Here is a 23,512-nt window from a genome sequence, read left to right on the forward strand (position 1 = left end):
AACTACGTTAATGGGCCTTGTACACTTTCTTGGACTGTGACACATTCATCCCCGCTAGCTCGAAGATCCAGCGACAAATTATTTACCTTTTTGTTTTTTAGAATAACTTTCTATTAGTTTATCCTACAAGACCTTTTTATCAGAAACCAACAGGTGAAAGCCACGTAAGAGTTACATCTTCAAATTATGCAAACCGCGCTGTAAGGAAACTCTATCACTCTGTCGAGAACCCCACCCCCTCTCTCTCTCTCACACAAAGCCATCTAACCCTCTCTCTTTGTCTCTCATTCGAATCCAGTCAAGTAGAACCAGAAACCCATCCAAACCTCTCTCTCTCTATCTCTCATTCGAACCCAATCAAGCATATCGAAACCCATCCAAACCTCTCACTTTGTCTCTCCATTGAACTCAAACCCATTCTCTACATGGCATCTCTCTCTCTCTCTCTCTCTCTCTCTCTCTCTCTCTCTCTCTCTCTCTCTCTCTCTCTCTCTCTCTCTCTCCTCCATGAAACCGGAGCCTATAAAGAAGTTTTAATCTTTAAAAACTGAGATTTGTAGATTCAAAATTGTTGCTCAGATGACTAACACAAGAGGGGGGGTGAATTGAGTTGTATTAAAAAAAATAACAATTATAAATCAAATATATAATATAAAATATAAACAAAATATGAAATAACAATAAATATAAAGAATAAGGGTAAGAGAGAAGCAAACTCAGTATTTTAACGAGGTTCGGCCCCACTGCCTACGTCCTCGCCTCAAGCTACCCCTTGAGGATTCCCAAATTCACTATTCAACCTCCTTCAGGTGGAGATAGAAACTTATTACACCTTTGAACAACACCGCTACAAAGGATCCGTGTAGAACACCCTCTACACTTGCAATCACCTTACACGTGGTGATTCAACTATTCCCCATGTAGAACACTTTCTACACGCACAAGGGTTATACACACCATTTTTCTGATACAAAAACTGATAGTGGGTAGGTTATCAGAAAACACTCCTCAATGAGTGAAATAAGAACAATACAGCGCAAACTATATCTCTCAAAATGAACAAGAATTAAAACTCAATGCTTAGAGAAGAGAGAATGAAAACTTTGAATGAATGTTGTATGCTCTGGATGTTGTGAATGTGAAGCTCTCAAATGATCTATTTATAGGCATATGAGACTTCATATTCAAATTTAAAAAGATTCACATGTCAAAGACAACATCATTCACTTTTTCAAAAAAATCAAACCCAATATTTTACTTTTAGCATATGACAAAAGGAGCACATTTTCCTTTTCAAAAAATTCAAACCTAATCTTTTACTTTTTGCATATGACAAAAGGAGTACACTTTCCTTTTCAAAAAATTCAAACTCAATCTTTTACTTTTTGCATATGAGAAAAGGAGCACACTTTACTTTTCAAATTTTTCAAACAAAATCATCTACCTTTTGTATAAGTCTAAAAAAGCATCAATCACTTTTGAAAATATTCAAATAAAACATGCACACGTGAAAAATGACAATCAATCATTTTTAATATTTTCAAAGTTCTACCCTTTAATCAAGGCATGCACATGTAAAAGATGACAATCAATCATCTTTCAAAATTTTTAAATTTATTTTTCAAAAATATTCATACACATGTGGAAAATGTATTTTAATGCTTTATGATAAAATATTAATTTTGAGCATTAATCCTAATTTCGAATTTTGAAGAGATTTACAACATTACTCTAACTTTAATGTGAACTTGTTCCCTTCTTGCTCATGCTTGTTTCCTTGATGTGCTTGACTCCATTGTGTAGACAACTTAAACTTGAGACTTCTTTATTCTTTAAATTCATTTGTTATCATCAAAATTCATGTATAGATATATAATTATACAAAACTTGAAATTTTGGGTTCAACAAAAATCGAATGAGAAATCAACATCATAGAAAAAGTGCATATTTGTAGCTCACTAGCTGCTTGTTTGCACAGGAATCCATAGTTAGAGCATCCAAAAATAATTGTCTGGTCTCAATGGTAGCTATTAGAGCATCCGAATAGGCATTGTTAAACAAAAAATCAAGGAAAAATGAAGAGAAAAATGGACCAGAATAAAATCAAAAATAGTGGTCAAGTAGAACGAACTTCACTTCCCAGGAATTCAGTCATCTACATATTGTTTGCTTGCAGTACTCTATGGCCCAAAAGATTGGATTTGTTGGTGACGTTAGGGTTCGTGAAGGGGAGAGAGAGAGAGAGAGAGAGAGAGAGAGAGAGAGAGAGAGAGGTTTTCCGTTCAAGAGATCAGGAGAGAGAAAGGGGTGGGGCGGGGGGGCTCAACAAGAGTTTTCCCCTTCATCCTGACGCACCAGATTGAAAATGGAGCCCGTACATGGCATAGTTCCATTGGTCTCCGTTGTTCTCCACTTATAAGAATATTTGGTCCGAAGCGTTTATGGTTTGTTTTTCGTCTAAAAACAACATACACACATCAACACTAATTATATACAATTAAGTATTAAGTACAATATTTAAGTAATATACCTGCGCGCGCACATATATATATATATATATATATATATATCTATATGTTGTGCATCTATAGAGAGAGAGACACTATTTGGATAAATCATAAAGCTTAAATCTTTGTTTTTTCTTGATGATTATACTATGTACATGTACAACCAAAACTTGTTCGTTGGCTAGCCATGGCAAACTTTGAAAGGTGTCTATATATTTGATTTCTTTTCCCGAATTATGATTTTTATAATGTATATAGAATAAGAAAATTTTATTTATACTTATAATTTTTATTCACGTAACAATATGTGTTAACATTTGCAGCTATTCATGATATATTAAATATTATGAAATTTGAAATTTAAAATTTAAATTATTTTTTTTTTTTGATAAAATAGATATTTTATTCAATACATATAATGTTGTCCGTAAAATTTTAAGTACAAGCAACACTATTCTTTATACCTAATTGATGGGTGACTTTAATTTCTTAAAAATGAAAAAACCTTAAAATTTTCGTAAAAGAGGAAAATGTGACAAAATAATTTAAAACTCTTTGCCTATATAAAATTTTAGAGTTTGTAAACTTCGTCTTATTTATCTTTGTAGTATTTCCTATTCTTTTCTCTAAACTAATAGATTAAAAAACCAATAATTGAAAAAGGTCTAGTTCATTAAAAAAAAATTTAAAAAAAGGACACGTTCAACCAATAAGCAATTTAAAGTTTTACTGAAAAATAAAAGTGGGTCACGACTTAGGAGAGAAGGTGAGTCCTTGGTCATAAGGCCCATTAGATATACAAGCCCTGCAAAAATGCCGAGGGCCTTGTGTACTGCTGTCTCATGACCCTTCCTCTACTCTAGTCTTTTAGCATCCAAATCCGTCTATTTTCGCCGCGGTTTCAACCTTTCAGGTACCATCAATCTCGAATATATTTTCATTTTAGATCAAATTTATAATAGTCAAGCCCATTAAAGACAGGCCCAGGCCCATTGGATTTTTTTCCTCCATCCCTCCCGTTTTTTCCCCAGCCCCCGATCGGCCGATCCCCCAACTTCTCTCTTTTCCTCACGTTCTCTCTCTCTAACTCTCAGTTAAACTCTCTCCCATACCCTCATCTGCTTCTCTACACCGCCATGTCGCAGTGACTGTCTCCGCCAGGCCTTCACGCCTCCCTGGCCGTAGTACTGAGCCCTTGCATCGAGCTCCATCCCCTGCGTTCCACTCCTTCGATTCCAATCTCAAGCCGCCGTCATTCTTGTTGTACCACCGCGTGGCAGCGGTCAACCTCCCCACACCGTCAGCCTTTGCTTCATCGACAGGTGAGCCTCACTCTTTCATTCCTCCGTCTCTCTCTTTCTTGCTCTTTCTCAGTTTCTCAGTCAATCTCCCTCTCGGTCTCTGTTCAGATCAGGACTCGTTTCCCCTCTTTATGCCGTCGTAGTCCAGCTCCTCGCCTTCTGCCTTCACAGCCAGACCACTCGGCTCCACCTCAGACCACGGCAAACACCCATGCCATCCCTTACAAAAGCCTCCATCCCCCTCACACCCTCCAAATCCGTCCATTCTCGCCACGGTTTCAGCCTTTCAAGTACCATCAATCTCGAATATGTTCTCATTTCGGATTGAATTTGTAATAGCCAAGCCCATTAAAGTCAGTCCCAGGCCCATTGGATTTTTTTCCTCCATCCCTCCTGTTTTTTCCCCCAGCCCCCGATCGGCCGATCCCCCAACTTCTCTCTCTTCCTCACGTTCTCTCTCTCTAACTCTCGGTTAAACTCTCTCACGTACGCTCATCCACTTCTCTACACCGCCATGTCACAGTGACTGTCTCCGCCAGGCCTTCACGCCTCCCTGGCCGTAGTACCGAGCCCCTACATCGAGCTCCATCCCCTGCGTTTCGCTCCTTCGATTCCAATCTCAAGCCGTCGTCGTTCTTGTTGTACCACCGTGTGGCAGTGGTCAACCTCCCCACACCGTCAGCCTTTGCTTCGTCGGCAGGTGAGCCTCACTCCTTCATTCCTCCGTCTCTCTCTTTCTTGCTCTTTCTCAGTTTCTCAGTCAATCTCCCTCTCGGTCTCTGTTCAGATCGGGGCTCGTTTCCCCTCTTTGTGCCGTCGTAGTCCAGCTCCTCGCCTTCTGCCTTCACAGCCAGACCACTCGGCTCCACCTCAGACCACGGCAAACACCCATGCCATCCCTTACAAAAGCCTCTATCCCCCTCACACCCTCCAAATCCGTCCATTCTCACCGCGGTTTCAGCCTTTCAAGTACCATAAATCTCAAGTATGTTCTCATTTCGGATCGAATTTGTAATAGCCAAGCCCATTAAAGTCAAGTCCAGGCCCATTGGACTTTTTTCCTCCATCCCTCCCGTTTTTTCCCCCAACCCCCGATCGGCCGATCCCCCAACTTCTCTCTCTTCCTCACGTTCTCTCTCTAACTCTCGGTTAAACTCTCTCCCGTACGCTCATCCACTTCTATACACTGCCATGTCGCAGTGACTGTCTCCGCCAGGCCTTCACGCCTCCCTGGCCGTAGTACCGAGCCCCTGCATCGAGCTCAATCCCCTGCGTTCCGCTCCTTCAATTCCAATCTCAAGCCGCTATCGTTCTTGCTGTACCACCGTGTGGCAGCAGTCAACCTCCCCACACCGTCAGCTTTTGCTTCATCGGCAGGTGAGCCTCACTCCTTCATTCCTCCGTCTCTCTCTTTCTTGCTCTTTCTCAGTTTCTCAGTCAATCTCCCTCTCGGTCTCTGTTCAGATCGGGGCTCGTTTCCCCTCTTTATGCCGTCGTAGTCCAGCTCCTCGCCTTCTGCCTTCACAGCCAGACCACTCGGCTCCACCTCAGACCACGGCAAACACCCATGCCATCCCTTACAAAAGCCCCCATCCCCCTCACACCCTCAAAATCCATCCATTCTCGCCACGGTTTCAGCCTTTCAAGTACGATCAATCTCGAATATGTTCTCATTTCGGATCGAATTTGTAATAGCCAAGCCCATTAAAGTCAGGCCCAGGCCCATTGGATTTTTTTCCTCCATCCCTCCCGTTTTTTCCCCCAGCCCCCGATCGGTCGATCTCTCAACTTCTCTCTCTTCCTCACGTTCTCTCTCTCTAACTCTCGGTTAAACTCTCTCCCATACCCTCATTCGCTTCTCTACACCGCCATGTCACAGTGACTGTCTTCGCCAGGCCTTCACACCTCCCTGGCCATAGTACCGAGCCCCTGGATCGAGCTCTATCCCCTGTGTTCCGCTCCTTCGATTCTAATCTCAAGCCGCCGTCATTCTTGCTGTACCACCGCGTGGCAGCGGTCAACCTCCCCACACCGTCAACCTTTGCTTCATTGGCAGGTGAGCCTCACTCCTTCATTCCTCCGTCTCTCTCTTTCTTGCTCTTTCTCAGTTTCGCAGTCAATCTCCCTCTCGGTCTCTGTTCAAATCGGGGCTCGTTTCCCCTCTTTGTGTCGTCGTAGTCCAGCTCCTCGCCTTCTGCCTTCACAGCCAGACCACTCAGCTCCACCTCAGACCACGGAAAACACCCATGCCATCCCTTACAAAAGCCCTCATCCCCCTCACACCCTCCAAATCCGTCCATTCTCGCCGCAGTTTCAGCCTGTCAGGTACCATCAATCTCGAATATGTTCTCATTTTAGATTGAATTTGTAATAGCGAAGCCCATTAAAGTCAGGCCCAGGCCCATTGGATTTTTTTCCTCTGTCCCTCCCGTTTTTTCCCCCAGCCCCCGATCGGCCGATCCCCCAACTTCTCTCTCTTCCTCACATTCTCTCTCTCTAACTCTCGGTTAAACTCTCTCCCGTACCCTCATCCGCTTCTCTACACCGCCATGTCGTAGTGACTGTCTCCGCCAGGCCTTCACACCTCCCTGGCCGTAGTACCGAGCCCCTGCATCGAGCTCCATCCCCTGTGTTCCGCTCCTTCGATTCCAATCTCAAGCCACCGTCATTCTTGCTGTACCACCGCCTGGCAACGGTCAACCTCCCCACACTGTCAGCCTTTGCTTCGTCGGCAGGTGAGCCTCACTCCTTCATTCCTCCGTCTCTCTCTTTCTTGCTCTTTCTCAGTTTCTCAATCAATCTCCCTCTCGGTCTCTGTTCATATCGGGGCTCGTTTCCCCTCTTTGTGCTGTCGTAGTCCAGCTCCTCGCCTTCTGCCTTCACAGCCAGATCACTCGGCTCCACCTCAGACCACGGCAAACACCCATGCCATCCCTTACGAAAGCCCCCATCTGCTGCTAACCTCCGTCGCACACAGCATCCCCTGTTTTCACAGCAATCCAACAGCATCTTTGCATTTGACGGTTAATCTTTTTGGTCAAAACCATAGAGGTATAACTGACACTTGATTTCTAGAAATTCATTTGTTGAGATAACTATGATTTTTCCTGTTGAAATTGTTGCTTGTGTGAATGGTTGTAATCAGTGGTTGGGGAAACTGTGTCATTGTGGTGTTGATTGTGTGATGTGGGAAGTGATGGGAAGTGAGAAACTAAGAATTGGGCACTGTAGTTATGATTGAAATAATTATGTTAAGTGTAGGGATTGCTTTGTAGCACTGTTTGTGGATCTGCGTAATGGGTAAGGGCCCCTGTGAAATGTTGAGATAAAATAGGTAATTGTGATGTTGTTGGTGTGTTGTGCGAAGCGTTGGGATAAAATTTGTAGTTTGTATTGTGATTGGATGTTGGGTATGCTGATGGGATAAGTGTGAATGCTTCTAATGGGCAAGGTTCGGGAAGTTATTTTGTAGGTTGGAGATAAGTTGTGACTAGGTTAGAAGAATTGGAACCATGAGATTTATTTATTTTTTATAAGTTGGAACCATGGGATTTATTTTCAGCGAGTTGTTTAGTTGTATTGTTTATTTTAGACTTGCTAGTTTAATTGTATTAATTTGTAATATTTTTAATTATGTCTAGGTAACGATCAAATTTTTCATAACACTATTCAAAGGATTTTTCAGAAAAGTTGAAGGGTCAAATAAGCAAGGTTCCTATGCTAGACTTTACATTAAAAGAAATGAGCTGAGATTGATTTTGAAAAAAATATATATGTTTTGTTATGAAAAGAAATTTGAAACAACTCAGTTATTTGTTCTGCATTACTCATAAAATCTGTATAAAAGAGAAAAATATTTTTGTCATGATTGGCGTAGACATGAACAAATTTTTGGTATTCTATTTCTAAACTATGCCAAAAAAAGCGAATGTGAAATCTGAAAATTTGTGCACGTTATGTTAAAATGCCTTGAATATGTGGAAATGATCTTAACCTGTTCAATACTCTATTATGACGTGATGTGGCATCTGAAAACTTTTGGCATAACATTCTAAATTTGTGTCTAATTCTGTTTTTGTTTTTGTTTCTGATTCATTGATTCTGATTTTGGGATTGTGATGGTACCAACATTTTGTTCTGCTCTGCTTATGGCCCTGCCACGGGATATAATAGTGGCTTCTGGCCTTATTACGGGACATAATATTGAGGCCTCGCCATGAGATATAATAGTGGTGTCTGGCCCTACCATAGGAGATAATAGTGACCTATGGCCCTGCCACGGGACATAATAGTGGCCTCTAGCCCTGCCATGGGATACAATAGTGGCCTCCGGCCCTGCGATAAGATACAATTTTAGCCCTCTTGCCCCGCTATGGGATATAATAGTGGTATCTGTTCTGAGTTCATCTCCTCGGTGACGAACATTGATAAGTTCTACTTGGTTAACCACAGACATGCAAAACTTTACCACGAGACTTAAATATGGCCTTTGTTCTGATATGATATGATGACAATGTTCAATTATGCTATGCCAAAGGTTTTTTTTTTTTTTTTTTTTTTTTTAATAGAAATGTTTTGATCTATCACTCTGATATTTGATAACATGTTTTGGTTATGCATTTTCAAAATAAAAATATTTTGTTTTGCATTCTAAAGCTTGTAAATGCTCATGTTTACATACTCATATATGTTCTCTATTTATTGAGTTGTTGATAATTCATTCCTATATCTCTACAATATTTTTCAGATAAAGTGAATGTTTTAGCTAACGATCGAGATTGAGTGTAGGGAATAAGTACTGAGATCACTGAAAAGTATCATTTAGTAGATTGATTTGGTTTATTGGGATGTTGACACTTTTATTAAGTCTTAAGGAGTTGTCGATTTATTTGTTAGATTATTATTTTGATGACTTGTAGAGGGATATATATTTATATATGTATATGTATATTTGGTGGAATTACTTATAAAAAAAATGTATATTTGGTGGAATTAGACGAATTTATGGAGTCTTTGAAGATAAATGAGGTTATGTTTATGGAGTCTTTTGGAATATCTATTTGTATTGTGAATGATGATTTTAGGCGACAGGAAGTAACTCTCCGGCCCATCCGGGTACAGGGTGTTATAGAATTCCTTGGTTTTGTGATTGATTTATTTTTCTTCTAGTTTCTTGAAAGGGAAATAAATAAAATAAAATAACCTTGAAATTTTTATTGTTCTTGTGCAGGACAATTATTCTGGTCTGTTCAAAGTACTCGAGAGGATTTGGGTGCTGGTACTCTGAACTAAACCTGGTAAATTGCAATTTAATCTGAGTTTTGATTGTGCGATTATGTGTTTATGTGTTCAATTCTCTTATTTTAAACTTTGATGGGCTATGACATCATTGGTATCAGGGAATTAATATTTATTATTATGTTCACCATTGATAATTCTGTTCAGTTTTTTTATGGAAAAAGTATTGGGAGCAATCCCTGTTTGGGATCAGCCCCTGCACACCTTAGGTGTCATAGAGTAAAATGACTAATTTGTCCCTATAATAAAATGCACTTCCTCTCTCTGATTTCACTCCCCCTGTGTTCCGTCTGCACCCCACCCCCACCCCCACCCACACATCATCTCCCCCACCTCCACCCCGTGTCGGCATCCACTCCCCCACCTCCACCCCACGTCGGCATGCTCTCCCCCACCCGACACCCCCACTCAGCATCAATGGTATCTTCCAAATGGATGGGGAAACCCATGGGAGAGTGAGGCTGCAGGTAGGAGAAATCGAGGCTATGGGTGGCTGGGGTAGGCCAATGGTGGCTCTAGGTGGCGACTGGAAGTTGTGGGTGGTGGTATACGACAGGCTAACGTGGAGAACCCGTATATGGGTGAAACCCATTTCGAAAGAGAGGGGGCTGCGCGTGGGGGCTTCCGTGGAGGTTTGAAGGTGGCCGGCGTGAGGAGGTGGCGATGGTGGTGATTAGTAGCACTGCTGGTGGCGCACGGCCGTGCTGGGTGATCTGAGAGATGGATCGGATAGGGGGAGGGGGTGTTGAGAGATGGCTGAGTTGAGAGATGACAAAAAAAAAAAAAAACGTGACACGTAAAGTGTGCTACGGATCAGCCGTGAACAGTAGCTGATCCGTAGCAATCCTCTTTTTTACGTGGTATGGGCCGTATGACAAAATTTATGTGGTATGGGCCGTATGGCTTTTGTCATGCTTAGGATGGGAAGTAGGGTCCAGTTTACCTCAAGAGATTAGAATACCATTTCAAATACATTGCAACTGGAGCCCCAATTTTCTTCTTCCTTTCGAGTTTTATACGAAGACATTGGAGCTTTTCGGTGAATCGGTTTCTACTGCAATTTTCGCTACCCGGTATGATCTCTCTCTCTGTGGATTATTTTTTCCTGTGTATTTGAGCTTTCATCTTGAATATCCTAATTTTCCACATCATATACCAGCATGAGTATTTTAATGGATCTATCAACAAGTTACTTAATCTATTTATCATTGAGAATTTTCAGTCTTACCATATAGAAGCATTAATTAATTCGAGTTTTTTTGTCACCACAGAACCATTTTATTGTATTGCTAAAAGCCTGAAAGTTTGAGCTTTGCCATGTATAAATCGTAATTCATTTGAGGTTTTTGTCATCGCAGCACGTTTAATTGTATAAGCCTCACTGCTGCATAAACAATGCTTTCTGGACTCAAGTTCATTCCCCGCGACAAGATTGAAAGAGTAAATTCATGACATTGGTTTTTTGAAATATTTATTTGTTTATGTTTCGATTATATGCCTCTGAATTCATGTTCTGGATATCAGGCACAAAATGATGACTCAGATGATTCTTTAAAAGAGAAGAAAAAATCCAGTAGCAGAAAGGCAAAACATAGGATGAAAACGAAGAGTTCTAGGTGCAGTAGTTCGGATGATGAGGATGTCCAGAGAATTAAGAAACGGTCTAGCAAGAAGAAGTGGTACTCATCAGATGAGAATTCCTCAGGTGAAAGTGCAGGCAATTCTGGCGAAGAAAATAATGGTCGGGATAAGAGGAAGAGTAGGAGTAAGGGTAAGCGAGGTAAGGGTGAAATTTTGGTGGATGATGATAGTGATAGGTCAAAGAAGAAATCAAGACATAGGGAAGATAGAAGGAGAAAGAGCAAGGATAGAGGGGATCGAGAGGATATCACTGCAGAAGACTTGTCTGGTATATACTGTTTTGCTGTTAGAATGTTTGACCTTCTATTACTTACCAAAAAAAAAAGTTGTTAATTTTTATTTATTTATTATTTTTTTTTTTTACTTTGAGTTTTTAGAAAGTGATGAAGGAACTACTCATTCCATGAAGGAGATGGAAATTGTGAGAAAAGAAATGGGATTAGAATGGATGCTTCGACCTGCAGAAAGGAGGGTGGAAAGGCCTGTAGTAACTATTGACAACCACTTAGAAGAAACTCCCACTGAGGAGGTATAATCTTAGTTTTACAACTCACGAAAATTCAGCTGTTCCAATTTTCAATGTACTTTTATTTTTATCATTTTTTTATCTCTCTCTCTCTCTCTCTCTCTCTCTCTCTCTCTCTCTCTCTCTCTTTTGTCTTTCTGGTTCCCAGCCCCCTTCTACCTTTTTCCAAGCTTATACATGCATATTCTATTTGCATGAAACATGTATGCCTTCTTTGCTGCCTGTCTTACCTTGCTTATTATGACACGATTTGTTTACTTCTTTTGTAGATAAATAAGGTGCATCCCAAGGAATTGAATCCTTATTTGAAAGATGATGGTAGTGGTTATCCAGAAGATACTAACGGAAGCAAAGCTAGTGGCGACCGACTTTTATCTTCTTCTGTTGTTGGAGATGGAGGTGCAAGCTGGAGAATGAAAGCCTTGAAGCGTGCACAAGAACAATCGACCCGAGAAGGGCGGAGGCTTGAGGAAGTATGTTACCTTAAATTCTAAAAATTAGCAAGCATCTCTATGATTTTTTTTTCTCTCTCTCATACTATTTTCACTGTTGTTTCTTACAAATGGAATTGTGCAGGTTGTTGAAGAAAGGTGGGGTTCTCTTGGTCAACTGGCTGTTTCTGTAGCATCTCGTTCAGCTGCTCCATCTCGAGCTCATCTACGTGCCATAAATGATAGGAAGAGAGGGGAACAACGAACAGGTTCAGACAATCAAAGTGGGACAGTTACCAAAAAGGTGCCTTGCCACCTTGCATTATTCAATGCGTTGTTGTTTTCTTTTTCCTTTAAATGCATTTATGTTCTATTTAAATTGAAACTTATTGTTGTTTGCGGTGAAAACAATTATCACATTCCTTTTGCTTACATGTTATATATTTCTGATTCTCAGGGGCATGACTTGAAGGATGTACCTTTCCAGCATCATAAAATGAGGGAGCCTAAAGTTCAAGATTCTTTATCGTGGGGAAGGCGGAAAAATCAAAATATGTCTTCTAAGGATGATGGACTTATATCTTCTGCAGTATCTAGCTTAAATAGGTTTGCCAATGATGGAAACTTTATGCACAGTGCTCTGCGACAGCAGAATAACGATCCTGTTGGTTCTGTTGAGGGAAACGTGGAGATGGAATTTGCTTCATCTCAAATGAAGCAATCTAGTGAAGGCATTGAAGTGGCTAATGATGCATTGAGTGCAAACCAGTTGGCAGCTAAGGCAATTCAGCTTCGTATGAAAGGAAAGCATGAAGAAGCCGATAAACTTTTGGTAAGACAGTGTAGTCCGCATTATAAACTATTTTGCTCTATTCTTGCTAGCAATATTTCACATGAAGAATGTTGACTCTCTCTTTCTCTCTCCCCAATGATCGTTGGATTGTATTTTACTTGCAACAGATTTCTTAGAGGATCTAATTATAAGCAGATAATATTTAAGGGAACAAAAATATCTAAGTAAACTGTTATTGAAAACAATATCAATTTGGAGGTAAAAGCTTATAGACACCAAATGGGGCATTGCAATCTGGGTTCAATACCTTCCAAACGAGAAAGGAATTTCCTAGGTCTTGCATGTCTATGAGGAGGTACTAAAAGTGTCGTGTTGTTAATTAACTAATTTTGGTCATCTCACCAATAACAAGAAACTTAGGGTTAAAGCCTTGAGTTGTTTTGGGTCATATTCTTAATGACATCTAAGGGATTTCTCTAATCTGGGCTGGTTGAAGAATTCTTGTAAAGCAGCATTACTGTTCAGTTTATCTTAGCACCATTGAGCATGGCATTAGTGGGCTTTCTTCCTTAAGCACTATTTCTTCTTCTTGTTATTTATTTTTAAACCAATATTAAAATGTGATTTTACTTTAAAAAAAAATTAAAATGTGATTTATGGGGTCTTGGCTTGTTATGTGTCTTTCTAGTGCTTGATTATTATTGGGCCCCCTCTCATTTCCAAATTGAAAGCCAATAATGAAATAAGGTGGTTTTGAAAGCCAATCCACTTCTTGTGCTATATTGTTAAAGATGCATGCCATAACTTGTATTTATGTTTTTGTAGGAGCACTTATTCTATTTTTCTCACTTTTGGTTGCAGCAGAAGATACAATTTTTTAAGTTTTTCCTTTCCCCTATCTCTCTCTTCCCCACGGTTCAATACCTAGTTGCCACTCCTTGACTTGATTGAACTGAACGGGTTGTTATTCTAAAGTTAAGAATTGAAAGTTTCCCTGCATTACTTTGGAATGATAAACCTAGGATAAGGTGGCCCTAACATGTTAGCATACTTGTATACCCACCAAAAAGAGGAAAAAAAAAAAAAAATGGCTCCTATTGGATTTCTGTGGAAAAGTATTTGTATCTTAATTAGAGTCATTATACATAATAAATTAATTGTTAAGAATGTGAGCTTTTGCTTCAGTGATTGATTGGAGTTATCTTGCTTTTCTTTCTTTTCACTAGCAAGAAGCAAAGAAGATAAAGGCAAAGCAGGGTGCTGGTGATAATTCAATTAGACTGCAGAATGAAGGAACCTCAAGCAGGTAATTAGGCATCTTGTGATCTTTTTTTGGGGAGTGTATTTTTTTTTCAGAAACTCTGAATTTTATTGTTTATGAGAATACAAATATGTGTATATGAAACTTATAGCAGCAAAGATGGATTCAACATGTGTGAGTGGGTGAGCACAGATTATTTTCCTCTCTTCATAATGTAGTCATGGAAAGTTTTTTATTGATTTTTACAATTTCTCAATTCAATATCTTTCTTAGTTGTAACCTGGATGGTGGTAATATCATTGAATTGATATATCCTTTTTTACCTAGATATATTATGCAGGATAGATCTATTCGACGAAAGAAGGATGAGGATGATGCTGATATGCATCTAGCTCGAAACATAATGCATAACAAAAAGTTTACTACGTATGGTCAGGCAGATGATGAATATGATTTTGAAGATGGCCTTAGCAAAAAGGCTCAGAAGAAGGGTGGAGGTAATGAGCAAAAGGTCACCCAAAAGAGTATGCGACTGTTAACTCAACAAGAGAGGTGCCTTTTTTGCTTTGAGAATCCAAAGGCACCAAAACATCTTATTGTGTCAATTGCACAATTCACATACTTGATGTTGCCACATTGGCAGCCTTTAGTGCCTGGTCATTGCTGCATTGTACCACTGCAGGTGAGCTTAACTTGTTTCCTTGAAGTTATAAAGTAAATTAAACGAGGTTTACTTTCAACTTCCAAGTAGGATTTTGCCTATAGGTAAAAATGACTGTGGTCAGAGTTGTATTAAGGGCCCATCCTTAAGTTTGAACTAATCCCCTTTAAGTTTAAAGTGGATTAAACAAGGTTTACTTTCAACTTCCAAGTAGGATTTTGCCTATAGGTAAAAATGGCAGTGTGGTCAGAGTTGTATCAAAGGCCCATCCATTAAGTTTGAACCAATGATAGAAAAGAGTGGGAGATTTGCGGACTACTTGATCTATCACAAAAATTATAATGAATAATGTTTGCAAGGTCAGTTGTATAACGTGCTTGTACCATGAGACGCAATAGATTGTCTACCTGGTCTGGAAAAGCTTCTTTTTCTTTTATTTAACCAATTTCCTGGATATGAAAATTGTATTCCCTAAAACATATCTATTTGCTCTGCAGCATGAATCGGCCACAAGAATTGTGGAGGATAATGTGTGGGAAGAAATTCGCAACTTCAAGAAATGCCTTATTATGATGTTTGCAAAGCAAGAGAAGGATGTGGTGTTTCTTGAAACGGTGATGGGCTTGGCACAACAACGCCGCCATTGTTTGATTGAGTGTATACCTTTGCCCCAACAAATTGCCAAACAGGCTCCTTTATATTTTAAAAAGGTATTGTTCTTTTTTCTTTATATAGAAAAAGGTACTGTTCTGTACTTGGTTGATTTTTGTGATTTGAAGTTTTTGTTTCTTTTTTGGGAGAGAAGGGTCTGGTAAGTTAGTAAGTTAATAAATCACCTAGAATATATATATATTTTTCATAGACCCTCGCCCATCATACACGCTGGTACATTGCAGCCACAACACCTAAATTATAGTACTCACAAATTTCTGCAGAGATTACTCGGCAAAGATAACTAAGTATATCCATCCAATACAGCCAAGCAACAAACCAAGGAGATATTCAATTAAAGTTCGCTGAAGATGTATGTTCACAAAAATAGCTTAGAAAAATTCTTGGCAGCCTTTTATAATTGGATGTTTTTTGCTTTGAAGCTAGCTGAAGAGATATTTAAAAAAAAAAAAAATTAGAACAACCTTTTAGCAGGTCATCAGAGCTGGAGAAACTCATGTAGAAGCAAAACAACAATTTTGATAATTATGTTACTATCTGATCTATCTTCACAAGGGGTATGATCTCCATTCTCGACAATTTATCTTAAGAAAAGAAACTCGTGATTCTTCATTAGAAGCTAGCAGTTGATGTTTATTGCATTGGATTGTACAGTGTACATTTATGAGTTCATGTGTTTGATTTTGAATATACCGTAAGTGCTAGATATTTATTTATTATTTGTTTTACAAGTTTCTAAAAGAAGTTTATTTTTTAGGCGATTGATGAAGCTGAGGATGAATGGAGCCAACATAATGCAAAGAAGCTCATTGATACAAGCCAAAAGGGGTTGCGTGGTTCAATTCCCAAAAATTTTCCGTACTTCCATGTTGAGTTTGGCCTATATAAGGGATTTGTCCATGTAATAGATGACGAGAAACAGTTTAAGAGCAGCCTCGGCCTTAATGTCATAAGAGGCATGCTACAGTTGCCGGAGGAAGACATGCATCGTCGCCGAAGGTATGAGTCTATTGAAGTTCAAAGAGAAGCAGTTAAAAGCTTTGTACAAGACTGGGAACCTTTTGATTGGACAAAACAGCTTCAGTAGTTATCGTGATGCTGTCAAAGCGTGCAGTTAGAACTCATTGCTTGCAACTGCAGCTTCCATTCAGCATATTTAATGGATTCAGGAATCAGATGCCACTAGCACAAAAGACACCCTTTTCCACATGAATATCCTATGTTTTAACACATTGATCTGGAACTGTGTCTGTGCAGGACGTGCGCTGTGTTCGTGAGAGAGAGAGAGAGGTGCAAATTTGTAGATTTCTTCTATTATGTGAGCTCTAAGCCGGAGCAAAACTTGTCTGTCTACTTTACAGAAAGTATATTTGCTTACAGTAACACTGCAGGTGAAACCAAAAGAAAACGTGCAGATGCTTGGGTTAAATTAAATCTGCTAGCACTTGACTGCTAGGAAGAGTAGGTTAAATGTAATCTACACCCTACAGAGAAATAGTTGACCCTGGTCTGTTGAGTCTAATCCCCCGATTAATGTACCCCACACTGACTGGTTGTTGATGTTCGAGACATATAGGATATAATGATCCCATCTGTGAACGTGACATGTATATGAATCAGATTAACAACGTTACTTTGTTTTTTTATTTTTTTAAATTTTTAATTGTACTGGACGATGAGATACGTTTACCATAATTTTATAGATCTATAACTTAATTACAAAAAAAAAAAAAAGAGTTGCAAAATATGACATATGGGCTGATGTAATTGAAGGTTATAAAATTTAGTACAGGCAATCGCCCTGTGCGACCGTGGTGTAATCATGGATCATGTCAGTTTAATGAAACGAAGAAGTAGCGTTTTTCTTGTTTTGGGCGGGGAGATTAAACACGCCATTTAGGGAATATTTTAATCCCCATGTGGCATGTACGCCCCCTCCTTCAACCTCTCTCTCCCTCTTCATCTCAGTCAAATTGAACTCTTAACGGATTATCTCCCTTCTCCTTTGTCTGAACATAGCGTTTTTGTCAAAAGTGGGAGCAATAACAATGGAGATTCTCACTAGCCAAGGGTGCGGAGGCTGAATCCCACAAACTTGTATAAGTGTAACAATATGAGTATGGGACAGAGCCAACCACCATATTCTCTGTTCTGTGTTTGACTTACACGTTTTACTGAAAATTTTCCTTTTTCTATTTTTGTTTTCCGAAGAGCTTTGTGTCAATTATGCTAATAACTTGTGAATCGACTTCATTTTCATTTATTAATGATTTTTTCCAATTGAATGATTTTAATTTTCTTCTTTTTCGATTTGTCTCTCTCTTTTTTTTTTTTATACAAATGATGCCGCTCCAGTCATAAAAAGCTGTAGTCCTTAGTCAATTGTGCATCTCGTCTTAGAAGAATCCTACATTCTTAAGCAAAATTTTGTATATTTATTTTTTTCAAATCTGCTTTTCACTTGGAATCTGCAAACTTCATCATTAAGTGGGTTTCTTTATGAAAATCTCTTCTTGCACCCGTGGTTGGGAACCTCCTGCGTACCCGTCTCTCCATGTGGACAATAATAAAACGGTGCGTTGCTAAGACTCCCAAAACATGAAAAATCAAACTTCACTTTCCCAGTAGAAGAAACATCTCACTGCACGGAACAAAGCAAACTGTGCAGTAGACGACCACGAAAGTGATTACAAGTTTTGAATATTTCATCTTCCCTTCTTCTTTTTCTCATCTTCTTCTCATCGTCTTTTTTTTTTTTTTTTTTTTTTTCCTTCTTCGCATGTCCCAAACCTTTCTTCATCTTCATTAGAATGCAATGCGACCAAAAAAAGAGGTCAGGTCTTTCTAAAAGCCTTGTTCTCCAACATCCATATCCTTGAACCAAAATGTCACTTAATAGTTAGTACCATCTAAGGTGTTATGCTTTCTAAGTGGGGGCCTGTACAAAGATTATACAGGTATCATTTTCAATGAAAAGAAATTCATGAATACTATCACTATCAGAATAAATAAATGCACAATTAACTTACCATAACAAGTATCATTCTCACATTTAGCAAATGTCTGGACAGGAAAGCTGACATTTTGCTCAAGAATGGAGGAACCAACTGAGAATAGCCAATGGAAAATCTTATTGATTCAGGACACATCAGAAGAAAAGCCAATTAAAAATAACCAGGAAGACCCAGACCCACTTGTGTCTTCAAAAGATTTAACAAATCCAGATGCAACCTCAGGAATAAGTAAGACGATCACCGGTGCAATTTCAGCTACCCACAGGACAACCATTGGCCCGGATTCGGTCCTCAAGCAATGGCACAACCCAGCTCCAGCTGGGTTTGGATTCTTGTTTTCTGAGCTCAAGTGCTACCCAGCAGAAGCAATGTTTCTGATTTTCACTTTGGTTTCATTTCTTTACCTCTCATTTTTTTTTTTTAATATATAGGTTGGCGTGGTTATGCGATTCCCCCAAAGGTACGCAACCCCATGTACATGTAGCAAAGCTCTTTTTTTATTTTCTTGAAAGGATGTTTCCAGAGATGAGAACAATATTTGGGAAGTTTATCGCGGAGTTCAATAAGTGGATGAACAGATTTGATTGTCGTGTTTAGCGTTGTACATAAAATTGAGGAAACCTATTGGAACCGATCAAGCCTGCCACTGGAGTAGTGAACCGGCAAAGAACCGGTCGGCTAACGATAGGATTTAAGCAAAACCAACGTCGGCCAGTTCGGTTTGCAGTTCGACCCAGGGAAAAATCGTTGAACTAGCTTATGTCAGCTTATATATATATTTTTCAAATATACTTATATGGAACGATGTCATTTCACTTAAGTTGTCATTTCGGAGACACAAGTTGTAAAAAAATATATATAAATGCAACAGTGTCGTTAGGCACCGTTTTGAATGAGGGTAAAAGAAACCTGACGAGCCATTCTTCCTCATTTTTCCTTTCAAATTTCTCCCTCATTATGAGATTCTCCCCAGCGGGAGCGCCCCCCCCCCCCCCCCCCAAAAAAAAAAAAACCTCCCTCTTCAATGCGATGATACCATCTCCCTCTCCAATGCAGTGATTCCAATCTTCTCTCCGATGCGGTGATGCCATCTCCCTCTCCCTCTCAGAGCTTCTGTCTCAAACTCGCAGGTCTCTCATCTCCTCCCCCCCCCAACCTCCCTCTTCAATGTGATGATACCATCTCCCTCTCCAATGCAGTGATTCCATCTTCTCTCCGATGCGGCGATGCCATCTCCCTCTCCCTCTCAGAGCTTCTGTCTCAAACTCGCAGGTCTCTCATCTCCCTTTCCTCTCTCTCTCTCTCTCTCTCATGGGATAGTTGATGTTTATTGTTTGGATTTGTATAATTGATGTTTATTGTTGAATTTTTATTGTTGAGTGCTTAGAAATTTGTATGACTCGTTGGAACCGCTGTTCACGCCGATGAACCGATGGCAACCTGCTGAAACTACATCAGCTGGTTTTACCACTCTCCATCGATCAGTATCGGTCGGTATCTTCCCCTGAAATCCATATCGAATCAATTTCGGTCTTAGTCATGTTGTTGGTCCAGGATTTGGAGGTGGAAGGGACTCATTTCTTCTTGTGTGTTTTTATTGAATCTATATGTGGTTTATTGAGTGAATCAGCTCCCTTGAAAAGTATGTGCTTTGGAGGATTTCTTGATGAAATAAACATTTGCAGATGGTTTACAGTCGAAATGCTACAATCAGATGGGTTTCAAAATGGGGGGCATTTCTCTCTTCTTAGATATTTCTTCCCACTTTTCAGTCTTTCTTGGCTTTCATTATTTTTAAAATTCTATCAGATGATGACGTGGTCACCAAGTTGCTCGACGGTTGCGCATAGCCGGTTGTGTGTGTATAGGTAGTTGGAAACCTAGACGAGGAAAGAGTGGGGAGAAATCTCAAATGAAGTTTTTGAAATATGGCCGGTTAAACATAATTTATATCAAAAAAATCCATTTACCACCAAAATAAATTTTGAGTACGTAGCTTATTCAAAATTATTCGTTAAATTTCAAGTGGACTTCCCATATATATTTACAATCTTAAAAAATTTTATGGTACATGACATTGGCCTAAGTTCGGTGTTAGGCCCGGGTGTTACATTTGGAGAGTAGGTAGGAATTATAAATTTTTTGGGGAGAGTCATTTTCTATATTTATAAAATTATAGGAATATTTTAAATTTTTTTTAAAAAAATTGGGGGGCAGGGGCCTAGGCCAAGTGTAGTTCAGCCATTGGTTGAAAGGTTCACACCAGGACACAACTATTGGATGAAAGGTTCATACCTTGAGGACATGGTTTTTTACCGTGGAGAAGGCGGAAGAATCAAAATATGCCTTCTAAGGATGCTGGTCTTATATCTTCTGCAATATTTAGCTTAAATATAGCTTAAATAGGTTTGCCAATAATGGAAGCTTTATGTAGAGTGCTCTTAGGCAGCAGGATGAAGGAAGCTCAAGCAGGTGATTATGCATCTTGTGATCCTTTTTTTTTTTTTTTAATTTTTTTTTATTCAGAAACTCCATGTGTGAGTGGGTGAGCAGATTATTTTCTTTTTTCCTCGTAATGTAGTAATGGAAAGTTTTATTTATTTATTTTTAAAATATACAGTTTCTCAATTCAATATCTTTCTTAGTTGTAACCTGGGTGGTGGTAATATCATTGAATTGATATATCCTTTTTTATCTAGATATATTATGCAAGATACATCCGTTCGACGAAAGAAGGATGAGGATGATGCTGATATTCATCTAGCTCGAAACATAATGCATAACAAACAGTTTACTACGCATGGTCAGGTAGATGATGAATATGATTATGAAGATGGCCCTATCAGAAAGGCTCAGAAGAAGGGTTAGAGGGCAAAAGGAGACCCAGAAGAATATGAGACTGTTAACTCAACAAGAGAGGTGCCTTTTTTGCTTTGAGGATCCAAAGGCGCCAAAGCATCTTATTGTGTCAATTGCACAATTCACATACTTGATGTTGCCACATTGGCAGCCTGTAGTGCCGGGCCATTGCTGCATTGTACCACTGCAAGTGAACTTAACTTGTTTCCAAGTAGGATTTTGCCTATAGGTAAAAATGACAGTGTGGTCACAGAGTTGTATCAAAGGCCCATCCTTTTAAGTTTGAACTAATGATAGAAAAGAGTGGGAGAATTGCGGACTACTTGATCTATCACAAAAATGATAATGAATAATGTTTGCAAGGTCAGTTGTATAACGTGCTTGTACCATGAGACGCAATAGATTGTCTACCTGGTCTGGACAGTAGGGTGAATCTGTTCAAAGTGGTATTAATCAAAAAAATCATTCTTGGGGACATGGACATGCCTCTTCTTTTTCTGTTATTTAACCAATTTCCCGGATATGAAAATTGTATTCCCTGAAACATATCTATTTGCTCTGCAGCATGAATCGGCCACAAGAATTGTGGAGGATAATGTGTGGGAAGAAATTCGCAACTTCAAGAAATGCCTTATTATGATGTTTGCAAAGCAAGAGAAGGATGTGCTGTTTCTTGAGACAGTGATGGGCTTCGCACAACAACGCTGCCATTGTTTGATTGAGTGTATTCCTTTGCCCCGAGAAATCGCCAAACAAGCTCCTCTTTGTTTTAAAAAGGTACTGTTCTTTTTCCTTTGTAGAAAAAGGTGTTGTTCTGTACTCGGTTGATTTTTGTGCTTTGAAGGTTTTTGTTTCTTTTATGGGGGAGAAGGGTCAGGCTAGTTAGTTAATATATCACCAAGAATATTATCTGGGTTCTATCTTCACAAGTGGCCGGCATGATCTCCATTCTCCACAATTAATCTTAAGAAAAGACACTCGTGATTCTTCACTAGAAGCTAGCAGTCGATGTTTATCGCATTGAAAACTGGATCTGCGATGCATGGATTGTATAGTGTACATATCTGAGTTCATGTGTCTGAGTTGAAAATACCGTAAGTGCTTGTTATTTATTTATTATTGTTTTTCTAAAAGAAGTTTATTTTAGGCGATTGATGAAGCCGAGGATGAATGGAGCCAACAAAATGCAAAGAAGTTCATTGATACAAGCCAAAAGGGGTTGCGTGGTTCAATTCCCAAAAACTTTCCATACTTCCATGTTGAGTTTGGTCTATATAAGTTATTTGTCCATGTAATAGATGACGAGAAACAGTTTAAGAGCAGCCTCGGCCTAAATGTCATAAAAGGCATGCTACAGTTGCCAGAGGAAGACATGCATCGTCGCCGAAGGTATGAGTCCATTGAAGTTCAAAGGGAAGCAGTTAAAATCTTTGTCCAAGACTGGGGACCTTTTGATTGTACAAAACAGCTTCAGCAGGCATTGTGACAGTGTCAAAGCGCGCAGTTAGAACTCATTGCCTGCAGCTGCATCTTCCATTCAGCATTATTTAACTGATTCAGGAATCAGGATGCCACTAGCACAAAAGGCACCCTTTTCCACATGAATATCCTCATCACGATTCACGCCTATAATCTGTAAGAGCGTAAAAAAGATGAATGTGAAATCAGGCACCAGAATGGAAACCCCACATTCCCAATATGTTCTCAGTTCCTTTGATCGGCGGTCTTCTTTCGTGCCATAGCAAATATGATTTTGTCAAGCTTCTCAGCCTTTTCCAGCACAATCTCATTCTGTGGGAGCGAAAGGATGGACAGATTGATGATATTTTTTTCCTAGCTAGGGCAAAACAAGCAATGAATGAATAGAAATCAACCTGAGGTTTATGGATCAACCTACCAAAAGAAGATGTCTCTGTTGCATCTCCCGAATGAAAAGGAATAGGAATGACTTAGATATTGGGTCTTGACTGCAGAGAAGGTGTTTTAACAAGTTTAATGTTGCAAAGAAGATATTGACTCCTTAATTTTCTCGATTGCTAGTCCATTATGTTTGAGAGTCTCGGAAATTATGACAACATCTGTATTCAATCAAAGTGACAATCATTAACAACTGAATTTCTAGCGGATTCATTCTTAATATTCTACTTGGCAACTCCCCCATTCTCTGAATTTCTTCTTATTTTTGACAACCTTAGGGGCTTTGCCCTGTCTTGTCTCTTGACCATATTCGTATCAGCAAGAATAAATAAATAAAAAAATTCTCCATTTCACTTTAAAATTGATAATATCATATCATTTTGGGCCTGGGGTAGTGCCATTGCTTGTTCAATTGTCAAAGTATCACCAAAATCTTTATATGGGCTACTTGGTCTTGTGAATGTTGTTACGCTCCGATCCAATCAACCAAAGAAGTTTCTTTAACAGTAAGGAAACAAATGTTAATACTTAGTTCATGTGAAGTTAGAAAAAATAGTTATTGGATAGTTTTGAAAGATTTATATATATATATATATATATAAATTATACGCATAGTCTAACTTGATATCAT

General features: G+C 39.2%; 2 protein-coding genes across 12 annotated transcripts; both read left to right on the top strand.

The window, feature by feature from the left end:
• Positions 1–10,022: 10,022 nt before the first annotated feature.
• Positions 10,023–16,786, top strand: LOC122300709 (CWF19-like protein 2). 3 transcript variants are annotated; one of them, XM_043111548.1, is made up of 12 exons: positions 10,023–10,179; positions 10,465–10,546; positions 10,631–11,015; positions 11,125–11,276; positions 11,543–11,746; positions 11,850–12,008; positions 12,162–12,536; positions 13,724–13,803; positions 14,086–14,440; positions 14,917–15,129; positions 15,849–16,090; positions 16,349–16,786. In XM_043111548.1, the coding sequence occupies exons 2-12, from the start codon at positions 10,502–10,504 to the stop codon at positions 16,545–16,547; spliced, it is 2,409 nt and encodes an 802-aa protein (XP_042967482.1). In that variant the 5' UTR covers positions 10,023–10,179; positions 10,465–10,501; the 3' UTR covers positions 16,548–16,786. The 3 variants fall into 3 exon arrangements, with proteins under 3 accessions (XP_042967482.1, XP_042967483.1, XP_042967485.1); XM_043111549.1 differs by having other exon boundaries at positions 15,849–16,476; XM_043111551.1 differs by lacking the exon at positions 10,023–10,179 and having other exon boundaries at positions 11,157–11,276.
• Positions 16,787–19,069: 2,283 nt separating this feature from the next.
• LOC122300710 (CWF19-like protein 2) lies at positions 19,070–23,101 on the top strand. 9 transcript variants are annotated; one of them, XM_043111556.1, is made up of 5 exons: positions 19,095–19,235; positions 19,305–19,377; positions 19,493–20,577; positions 20,805–21,741; positions 22,112–23,101. In XM_043111556.1, the coding sequence occupies exons 4-5, from the start codon at positions 21,487–21,489 to the stop codon at positions 22,448–22,450; spliced, it is 594 nt and encodes a 197-aa protein (XP_042967490.1). In that variant the 5' UTR covers positions 19,095–19,235; positions 19,305–19,377; positions 19,493–20,577; positions 20,805–21,486; the 3' UTR covers positions 22,451–23,101. The 9 variants fall into 9 exon arrangements, 8 of the variants coding, with proteins under 8 accessions (XP_042967486.1, XP_042967492.1, XP_042967488.1 ...); XR_006240064.1 differs by lacking the exon at positions 22,112–23,101 and having other exon boundaries at positions 19,070–19,377; positions 20,805–21,193; positions 21,529–21,672; XM_043111558.1 differs by having other exon boundaries at positions 19,080–19,377; positions 19,493–19,595.
• The last annotated feature ends 411 nt before the right edge of the window (positions 23,102–23,512 follow it).

This window comes from Carya illinoinensis, chromosome 2 (assembly GCF_018687715.1).
Source record: "Carya illinoinensis cultivar Pawnee chromosome 2, C.illinoinensisPawnee_v1, whole genome shotgun sequence".
In the NCBI taxonomy this organism is placed as follows: Eukaryota; Viridiplantae; Streptophyta; class Magnoliopsida; order Fagales; family Juglandaceae; genus Carya; species Carya illinoinensis.

Bases quoted from the DNA above. Each gene is read 5' to 3' on its own strand.
- LOC122300709 (XM_043111548.1), top strand. From the start codon at position 10,502: ATGCTTTCTGGACTCAAGTTCATTCCCCGCGACAAGATTGAAAGA. The intron at 11,016-11,124 runs GTATATACTGTT...TTGAGTTTTTAG, and splicing joins CACTGCAGAAGACTTGTCTG to AAAGTGATGAAGGAACTACT. The intron at 11,277-11,542 runs GTATAATCTTAG...CTTCTTTTGTAG, and splicing joins AAGAAACTCCCACTGAGGAG to ATAAATAAGGTGCATCCCAA.
- LOC122300710 (XM_043111552.1), top strand. From the start codon at position 19,324: ATGCGGCGATGCCATCTCCCTCTCCCTCTCAGAGCTTCTGTCTCAAAC. The intron at 19,378-21,528 runs GTCTCTCATCTC...TTTGCTCTGCAG, and splicing joins CTTCTGTCTCAAACTCGCAG to CATGAATCGGCCACAAGAAT. The intron at 21,742-22,111 runs GTACTGTTCTTT...AGTTTATTTTAG, and splicing joins CTCCTCTTTGTTTTAAAAAG to GCGATTGATGAAGCCGAGGA.